Raw genomic sequence first — 9,559 nt, 5'->3', positions numbered from 1 at the left:
TGTTTTTTTTAATTTTATCAGATTTAAATGTTTATGTATCTTTAATTTAGTTTTCGTTTTTTTTTCCCTGAAGCATGTTGGTGTTTTTGTTGTCTGATTTATTCTATGCTTAGCTCAATTTAAAATCGAAAAATTATAATAAGACAATAGATCTCATTTTTAGTTTTTAGCTTGATGTTTCAGATATATTTTTTCATGAACATCGATAAGTTGTTTGTATTCGATTTTAAAGCGTTTATTGTCGTCCAATTCGCAATTTAATCTCATATGTTATGTAGTTGTAGTTTCCTATACATGCATGGTAATTATAGATTTGGAAAAATTTTCTATTTTGATTTATGTGCTGGAACTATATTATTATTTTATCTTTGCTGGCTGATTTGATTTAATAGTTTGTGCATATCATACTATGCTTCTATTTCCTTTTTGTTGATAACTACAAAATGTTTAAAGCAAGGACGTCTACGGTCTGATTATATTGCAAGTGTACTCAATTAACCTGTGAATTCTTGATGGCGTGATGAAGCATACATTTCCACCTTCAATTCTATAGAAGAAGCTTATGTTTAGGACCCCTCAAATTAGTGTGATGAACTTGTATGCGAATGGTTTGTATTAGGGTGAAGTATGGGACTAAACTTGAAAGGTCCCTTAGTCCCTTGCATATCACTGCTAAAGATCACAACTGAACACAGAACATCCTAAGCTTGTATGAACTTATTTATGTTCATTTCTTTAAATGTGTTGACCATCTTAACCAAGTAGCAGAGGTGGTATAAATCTTTATATTTCATTATTTGTAGTGAAACTGCTTTCCAGGCTAAAACATTTCGTTTTTTGATGTGTTTGTGGAGGTCAGGTGGTTTAGTTTTATCAAAAAAAGATGGGAGGTGGGTTTAGAGTGCTCCATCTGGTCCGACCTTTTCTGTCATTTCTGCCTGAGGTTCAGAGTGCTGACAGGAAAATTCCATTCAGAGAAAAAGTTATATACACTGTAATCTCCCTCTTCATTTTCCTGGTTTGCAGCCAGCTCCCATTGTATGGTATACACTCCACAACAGGGGCAGATCCTTTTTATTGGATGCGTGTCATTCTTGCCTCAAACCGAGGTACTGTCATGGAGCTTGGAATCACACCCATAGTGACATCGGGATTGGTCATGCAACTTTTAGCAGGTTCGAAGATCATTGAAGTTGATAACAATGTACGGGAGGATCGAGCCCTGCTGTAAGTATACTAAGATTCTCAGGATATTTATTTCTGACTTTCTATCATGCTTTCTTGGAATACCTGAAATAGAAGAACTTTAAATTTCCTGCGTTAATCCTTTTCAAGAGCCATCTAAAATTCGTAGTTTTGATACATTCTTAACTAGAGGAGTTGTGCTCCATTTACCTCATAAAACGAATGTTGTTGTGCTTTAGTATCCTGAGTATTTCAAAACACAAATAAAATCTTTATTTCCTTATTCTGTGTAATTACCATTTATCAAGTACATTTTCACTGTGTTGTAAACGAGGATCCCTTTTTGTCTTCCAGAAATGGTGCACAGAAGTTACTGGGTATCTTGATCGCGGTTGGTGAGGCAGTTGCTTATGTTCTCTCTGGAATGTATGGCAGTGTTGGCCAACTTGGAGTTGGAAATGCAGTCCTTATAATTCTCCAACTCTGCTTTGCTGGTATAATTGTAATCTGCTTGGATGAACTTCTCCAGAAAGGATATGGCCTGGGCTCTGGAATTTCACTTTTCATAGCAACCAATATTTGGTAAGTATTTATGAATTTGGTCTATTCTGCGTTCACTGGTTTTGTCTGAGCTGCATGATGATCGCTCAAGAGTTATTTGATTTGACAGTGAAAATATCATCTGGAAAGCATTTAGTCCAACTACTGTGAACAGCGGGCGTGGAGCTGAATTTGAAGGTGCTGTTATTGCTTTATTCCATTTGTTGATTACTCGAACAGACAAGGTTCGTGCCCTTCGAGAGGCATTCTACAGGCAGAATCTTCCAAATGTTACAAACTTGCTTGCGACCGTGTTAATCTTCCTTATAGTTATCTACTTCCAAGGATTCCGTGTGGTTTTGCCTGTGAGGTCAAAGAATGCCCGTGGGCAACAGGGTTCATATCCAATTAAGTTGTTCTACACTTCCAATATGCCTATTATTTTACAGTCTGCACTCGTGTCCAATCTTTACTTTATTTCCCAGGTACTGGCCTTTGTTAAAATGAACAAATTATAAATGCTTTCTTTCTTTACGATATTGACAATGATACCCTCCTTTCTTTTGTACTCTTACAGTTGCTGTACAGGAAATACAGTGGGAATTTCATTGTTAACCTCTTGGGGAAGTGGAAGGAATCTGAATATTCTGGCCAATCTGTGCCTGTTGGGGGTCTTGCTTATTACATCACTGCACCGTCAAGGTTCCCTTTCTCACCTTTTCTACCTACTCTTCATTTCGCTTGTGTCTATTTCAATGGGTTACCTTATTTGGTTTTGTCTCACTGTAGTCAGTACTGTTTACTGCTTTTTCAGCTTGTCAGATATAGTGGCCCATCCTTTCCATGGACTGTTCTATATCGTGTTTATGCTGTCAGCATGTGCCTTGTTCTCAAAAACGTGGATTGAGGTTTCAGGATCCTCAGCTAAAGATGTTGCTAAACAACTGAAGGTATAATTCTTGTATAATTTAAAAGCTGAACATTTAGATTCTTGGCAATCCATGAATTTTCAGAAAAGAGTTGCAGAGTTCCTGCTTAATTCTCTCTCACTAAAATCTTTAAGGAAATTGATGCTCCCTAAAGTAAATTTTTTTGTTACAAGCAAGCAAAGATGTTTAAATTAGACGTTGATGATAAATAGATGTATCCTACTTGTATCCTATGTTCATGTTCCTATTAGTTTGCCAGCACTGTATACGTTTAGCTTCTATGAATTGGAAAGACCTTGCCAGTATACGTGTTATGTGGGATTACAAACTTCATTATCTTTTTATTAGTGGTGTTCACGATTCGATGCTATGATGCAGGTGTTAATGTGTTATTGTTGACCATAATGAGAATAGTGCCCCCGTTTGCCCTCATTTTTTCCAAATTTTAATGTTTGGAATAGTATTTTTTTAAAGAATGTGTGGTTCAAAAAAATGATTTTTATTTTTATTTTTTATTTACGTGTAATATTATTTTATGGAAGATCGTGTGATTGAAAATAAGAGATATGAAAAAAAAAAAAGAAAGAGAATCGGCGCCAAACGGGGGTAGTATCTTGCAATTGTTCCACGTCTAATAGTAAATTGCCTTTTATTTTGTATAGATGGTTTTGCTCCACTAGATTATGATTACTATTGAGCAAGGATGTTCTTTTCAGATGAACGTACAGAATGTCGTCGAGTTTTAAAACTGATGGGTAGATAACTTGAGTTTAATGTTGTTAGTACTTCGTTACTAGGAAATATAAATTTGTGTTAACGAGTACAGATCTAACCGTCGGAAAAGAAATGAGCATATTTTCTCAACTAATGTATTTTCTTTCCATTATATTTCAGGAACAACAAATGGTGATGCCTGGACATCGGGAATCAAATCTACAGAAGGAGCTGAACCGCTATATACCCACCGCAGCAGCCTTTGGGGGTATGTGTATTGGAGCACTGACTGTTTTGGCAGATCTTATGGGTGCAATTGGTTCAGGAACTGGAATTCTACTGGCTGTGACCATCATATACCAGTATTTTGAAACATTTGAGAAGGAAAAGGCTAGTGAGCTTGGGTTCTTTGGTTTCTAAGCCTCTCTTGTACTTTGGTTTGGAAGATTTCATATTTTGTAAGGTGGGAGATGTAAGTGGACAAATCCAGGAACATAGGTAGGTAGTATTTTCTTTTTTCTCTTTTCATCATGCAGTTTTGGGATGTTGGATACTTTGGGAACATGGACTGTCTGAAAACAAGTCTGAATTAATTTTCTTTTTGAACATTGTCTTTGAGTTAATTGAAACAATCGTGACTTTCTATTGAAATCTTTGATATGGGTTTCGGTATTAAGAGGAAAATGTTTGCTTTCTGATATATTTCAGAGCAAAACTATCAAGAGTGATGCTTGCATGAATAAAGAGATTGTCAAAGATTCAAAATAATTGTATTATTAAAAAGATGGTTCGGGATTTAATCTTATGCTTTCCATATAAATCTGATATTAGAGTAGTTATAATCGAGACTTTGAAACTCTTGCCTCGCGTCTTGGAAGAATTTATGACACGATGGATATCATACAGAGATTACATGGTTAAATGCAAGGTTTACAATATACAAATATCTTACAAGCTTCAAATATTTTGTATATACCTGTTGTTGAAGAGTTGTGTCGACTATTTGCCAGATTGTGTCGGGTCCTTTTCTAGGGATTCAAGAGACTTAATTTTCGCCAAATTGTAAGAGAGAACTTCGTAAATATATTCTTGAATTAGCCCTTCAACCCCATTAACAGCCTAATGACGGATGAGAAAGATACAGAGCCTGTTGCAACTGATGCTACCCAGCGATCCAATAATCAGACGGTGGTTTGTTAATGCCTAATGGTCCACTGAAAGCTTGCATATTTTCTGAATAGAAGTTGAAATATAACAAATACAAAAGAGTTTCGGGAGAAGCTTCAAATGATTGCTCCGTTGTATCGTTTCTTGAATGCTTTAATTCCTACAAGGGCTTTCTTCACCTCAACTCAGAATTCTCCCTTCAACACTCAATTGCAGCTCAAGAATATTAACAAACCTAGTTGTTTCAGAAGTTGCATTGCCCGCTTAAAGGTAATTTTTTCAGATTATCCAAGAGTTTGTTTGATATACAGTAGTACTAGACAACTCTATTCTGGACTAAACACTAGACGGGTTTTATTTATTTTTAGCTTAAACCAATCACTGAATGTTATTGGTTTCTTTTGCAGGCATTGTTGTGCACTTGAAGAACTCTGTCTCATAATATATCCTGTATTTATTGTGTTGGGAGTGACAAGAGAATGGCTTAAAGATACCGTGTCAAAATATTGGGAGACAAAAAGAGACTGGAGGATGTGTAGTTTGTGCTATGGAAATAAAAGTATGTAATCTTTGGATGAATAAAAATACTACTAAAGAACCCTTTTATGATGTTATGAATTATATTCGTCCATTTTTGTTTTCTTCAATTGTAGTTTGGTTTTACATAGAAATTTTGTGACAAAAGAAGAATTATAGACCTTGTAGTTTGAGTCCACTGATTGAAGTACGATAGTAGAAAAATTAGTTGTTATCGTCCTTCTAGCGCCCGATGAAGGCCTTTCCGGATCTAAGTTGGCCAAACAAGGGCCTATTCACCAGCCTCAACTTGACTCATCTTTACACCTCGAATAGTAAATGTTGTTTTGGCATGGACAACTATCTATTCCATCTTTACACCTATGTATTGTACAGTTGTTTGTTAATCGGATATCTTCTTCACGTACTTTGAGAGCTAAAGAATTAACGCATTCAAGAAATTTGAATGGAACAGTGACTGGTCAGCCAAAGATAGTCTGTGTAGCTAGCAAAAAGAATTTCAGTCAGCTCATTCCGATAAAGCCTCAGATATGCTTTTAGTTTTAAAGTTACTGCAGATTTATCATTTAAAATTGATAGTTTCATACTATAATGAACTCTTCTTGTCTGTCTTTTATAGCTTGAATTAGATTCTCCACTCCCATCAAAACGATACAACGGAGCAAATTGTCTAAAATAGCTTATTCAAAATAACAATAACTTGAACCATTGGCCTTCCAATTTAAGGCTCAATGACATTGGATCATTACATTCCGAGGCTCTTAAGAAAAGAACATAGGAAACTTGTATAGCTACATTCTCCCAAGTTGCATCTTCAGAAAATGAGTTGGACTAGCCAATGATTGCTTTGTTTCACCACTGGCCTATCTGAAACTGTAGCTGTCCATCCTCATTAATTGTTGGTAACTTCATCCATTATATAGTTAGCTTGACGATGATTAATTTGAATATGTATGAGTCTTTGATCTTGATCTCGTGACAACGGAAAAAAGAAATGAAACGCAAGAACGAAGCTAGTAATATTAAGTGAGAAGGATGAAGACATAATTTCTAAAAATGTCAAATTGCATATATTCTAATCTAATTATTCTGGAATACATGAACAGTTCATGTGTTGACAAATCATGCATCCATACACAAAATTGGTTGTTTAGATACTCGTGGCCGCTAACTAAACTTGTCTCTGTTAATTTCATAGAGACATTATTAATTACATCCTTATTACAAAATTGATTTAAGCAGCACAGATTGGTGGATTCTGTTTGCCTACGAAAGTAGGCTTGATGTTGGCACATTTAGTGGTGATAGGCCCTTCGGTTCCACTGTATGCAAGATCAATATCTCCGATCTCCACATTTTTGCAAGGTTTGGCTTTGCTGCAAGAAAACTGCATTGCCACCGGAGTTTTTGAGGTGCCCTTAATGTTTTTTACGGTCATTTGATTGACTTGAATGAGAGATGGAGACTGTATATAAACACAAAAAAGAATTCAGTTAATCATAGCTGAAACCTATAATTATTTGCAGAGTTTGAATTTAACTTACGCCTAGCTTGCACTGGTTATACGGACAATATTCCTGATCAATGATAATAGGATTCTCAACATTGTCCATAATAATATCTTCGTAATGCAGATCTGTTATCTTGAGTTTTGCTGGGGCAGAAGGCCATGTTTTGACTCTAATGCCATTTTGGGTGCCAATGAATGTGCAATTCTTGACATAAATGCCGGTCACATCTTCTTCCGTCTCGCCTCTACCAAGACTTCCTACGCTAATACCGTGGCCTGGCCCGCAAGTCACCTTTTCGATATGGAGTTCTTTCATGCCATCACCAATGGAGATGCAATCATCTCCGGTTTTGATGACGCAATCTGTGACTTTAATCCTTTCGGACTTTGCGATGTGGATTCCATCTGTATTAACACTATCACCCGGCGCACTCACGGTAAACCGTTGGAACGTAACATTCTTACACCCTATCACATTGACGTGAAAATTTTTGCTGTCTTTAGTCGTCACATCATGAATGATTGAGTTGGTGATGAAATTGAAGCTGAGATTCTGTATACATGAAGTTGATTAATTACTCAATTCAATTCGGAAAACTTACACACACACACACACACACACACACACACTTACTATTGGAAGTTTAGCACATTTTGGGTTTTTCCCACAATCGTTCTTGGTCCACGCATTTTTACCATTGCCATCAAAAACTCCACCACCTCTTATTGTCAAGTGGTCGACGTAATTTACAGTGATCCATTCGGCGCCCTTGTCGGGCAAATTAGTATAATCTGAAGGAGCTTCAATTGTGCCCTGGACTCGAAGCTCGATGGGGGCTTTGCAGGGGCCTACTAATTTTATTTGATCCAACTTGAAAGTGCCTTTTGGTACCACAACTGTGCTCGGAGTTGTATCTGCACATGCCTCCTTCCAAGCGCTCGATAAAGCCTAACATATATATTTAGAAAACGAACAAGAAAATATAACTGTACGAATATGACGTGTAGCAGTCGGTATATATACCTTTGCTATATTTGCATCGGGTTTCCCACCATACTTTCTGATATCAAAAGGTTTAGGCGGGTGGGCATTCACTGCCAACACTGTGAAAAACAACACTATGAATCTCGAAGCCATCTCGATCTCTTACAGTCTAACAATATATTTTTAGACCAATTTATAAGGTGGAGGAGGAACTTCAGTGCCACACATATTCCTACAAAACTTCAAATGTTGTGGCCAAACATGCTTCTTCTTCGCCAACAAACTACCAACGCAATCGGGGTAAGCAGAGACCCACAATGTCTTATTCACTAACGTTGAATTATTCAATTTCTTATTCATCATTGCACGCTGTGGATTTTTGTGCACACAGGGAGATGTCCTTTTTGAAAAACGTAGGGGTAGAAATATTGTATAAATTTAATAATTAATTCTGAAATCAAATATATTTAAAATCTAATTGGTTGTTTTCCGTTCCCCAAGATCAAACACTGATAAATTTTCTGCACATACAAAATAATCATCGTCAAGCTCATAGCTTTATAATTCACCAGGATGGAGAATTACAACTTAATTTTAGATATATATGACAACCTGCAATAGAAAATAATATTTTCATTGCACATATACGAAGTAAAATATTAATGATGATATTATGAAAACTTCTCCAAGATAGAATATACATAGAGCCTATCATGTGTCATAGCAGACATGCTGTCAATAATGAAATAAAATTATAGATAACATGGCATACGTATTGACTGTAATGAAAATAATATTATGACATACTAACAATGTTGTGACGGCATACTTGGTAGCAATAATATAATGCATATGCTAGTGATAACAAAGTAATGATACTAGCATACTAGTATCACAATTAATTATGTGGCATGCTTAGACGAATGGGGTTTCATAAATGTCGACGTGACATTGATTATTCAATTGATTGGGCCTATTTAATTAAATAATCTTGTCTTGTGCTTGGTATTCGATCCATTGGCCCACTCAAGCCCATATCCATTTCTCTCTATATACGTAAATCCATTTCACATAAGGTATGCTATTCTAACCCTAGACAAATCATCTTATCCCGTCTTTTGCACTCATATTATTTCTCATCCCGTTGACTTTATCGTCGGAGTGCAAATGATCGTTGAATCTTTTTCGTGATCGACGATCTTTGCTTCCTAATTGTTCGAGTGACGTCCATGTGAAGGGGAGGTGGTCGAGATTCTATTGTTACATTTTGCAAGACGCTGCTTCATCGCCATTGCCTTTTTCCCTCTTTTTTTCCCCATAATCTATGGTTTTGGATCGGTGGTTGTCGTTGTCGCTGGTAGTGCGGTGTGGTTGGTGGGTGTTGTGAGTTGTGCTGGTGTGGTTTTTGCATTGGTGTGGTGCGTGGTGGTTGCGACTGCATGTGAATAATCCCTGTTAGTGTTGTAATTGCTGTGGTGTGTGGTGATCGTGGCAGTAGTGGTTTTGGATGAGGTCGTGGCGATGGTGTGGTCATCTTGCATGGGGATGGGATGGAATGGGGTAGGGTGGGGATGTTTGTGACCAATTATTTGGTTATTTGTGATCAATAAATAATATATGACCTAAAAATATAATTCAACTCACAATTTATTAAGTGGTGATCGAGAAATAACTTGTGATCAATTAATATGATAGTTTGTGACCGTTATAATCATAAAATTTGTAATTTATGATTGATAAATATATTGTGATTAATAAAATTTTTAATTTTTTGATCAAGGAATAAATTGTGAGCTATAAAATTATTGATTTGACTAGTTAATTCGATAATTTGTAACCAAATTATAAAGAATTGTGATTTTAATATATTTAATTAATTATTTCATAAATAAAATTTATATAATATCTAATTTTTGAAGTTTTATATCTTATTTTTTAGTTTTGAAATGGGTCATACTTAATCTTTTAAATATGAAACTTTTCCATTTTTTT

The 9,559-nt window shown here is 35.9% G+C and overlaps 2 protein-coding genes across 2 annotated transcripts; one reads left to right on the top strand and one right to left on the bottom strand.

The window, feature by feature from the left end:
- Positions 1 to 208: 208 nt before the first annotated feature.
- Positions 209 to 4,068, top strand: LOC111389248 (protein transport protein Sec61 subunit alpha-like). Its single transcript, XM_023014141.1, has 6 exons — positions 209 to 1,227; positions 1,540 to 1,767; positions 1,856 to 2,210; positions 2,303 to 2,427; positions 2,540 to 2,675; positions 3,549 to 4,068. Exons 1-6 carry the CDS (start codon positions 884 to 886, stop codon positions 3,786 to 3,788), a joined length of 1,428 nt encoding a protein of 475 aa, XP_022869909.1. The 5' UTR covers positions 209 to 883; the 3' UTR covers positions 3,789 to 4,068.
- Positions 4,069 to 6,069: 2,001 nt separating this feature from the next.
- Positions 6,070 to 7,791, bottom strand: LOC111389258 (exopolygalacturonase-like). The gene is made up of 4 exons (XM_023014163.1): positions 7,607 to 7,791; positions 7,217 to 7,531; positions 6,617 to 7,135; positions 6,070 to 6,537 (listed from the first exon to the last, which is right to left on the bottom strand). Exons 1-4 carry the CDS (start codon positions 7,718 to 7,720, stop codon positions 6,307 to 6,309), a joined length of 1,179 nt encoding a protein of 392 aa, XP_022869931.1. The 5' UTR covers positions 7,721 to 7,791; the 3' UTR covers positions 6,070 to 6,306.
- Between the last annotated feature and the right edge of the window lie 1,768 nt (positions 7,792 to 9,559).

This window comes from Olea europaea, unplaced genomic scaffold, assembly GCF_002742605.1.
Source record: "Olea europaea var. sylvestris unplaced genomic scaffold, O_europaea_v1 scaffold572, whole genome shotgun sequence".
NCBI classification, from domain to species: domain Eukaryota; kingdom Viridiplantae; phylum Streptophyta; class Magnoliopsida; order Lamiales; family Oleaceae; genus Olea; species Olea europaea.
The sequence above is the reverse complement of the archived record's forward strand: the minus strand, read 5'-3'. Positions and strand labels throughout refer to the sequence as shown.

Bases quoted from the DNA above. Each gene is read 5' to 3' on its own strand.
- LOC111389248 (XM_023014141.1), top strand. From the start codon at position 884: ATGGGAGGTGGGTTTAGAGTGCTCCATCTGGTCCGACCTTTTCTGTCA. The intron at 1,228-1,539 runs GTAAGTATACTA...TTTGTCTTCCAG, and splicing joins CGGGAGGATCGAGCCCTGCT to AAATGGTGCACAGAAGTTAC. The intron at 2,676-3,548 runs GTATAATTCTTG...ATTATATTTCAG, and splicing joins ATGTTGCTAAACAACTGAAG to GAACAACAAATGGTGATGCC.
- LOC111389258 (XM_023014163.1), bottom strand. From the start codon at position 7,720: ATGGCTTCGAGATTCATAGTGTTGTTTTTCACAGTGTTGGCAGTGAAT. The intron at 7,136-7,216 runs GTAAGTGTGTGT...TCATGTATACAG, and splicing joins AATGTGCTAAACTTCCAATA to AATCTCAGCTTCAATTTCAT. The intron at 6,538-6,616 runs GTAAGTTAAATT...GTTTATATACAG, and splicing joins ATAACCAGTGCAAGCTAGGC to TCTCCATCTCTCATTCAAGT.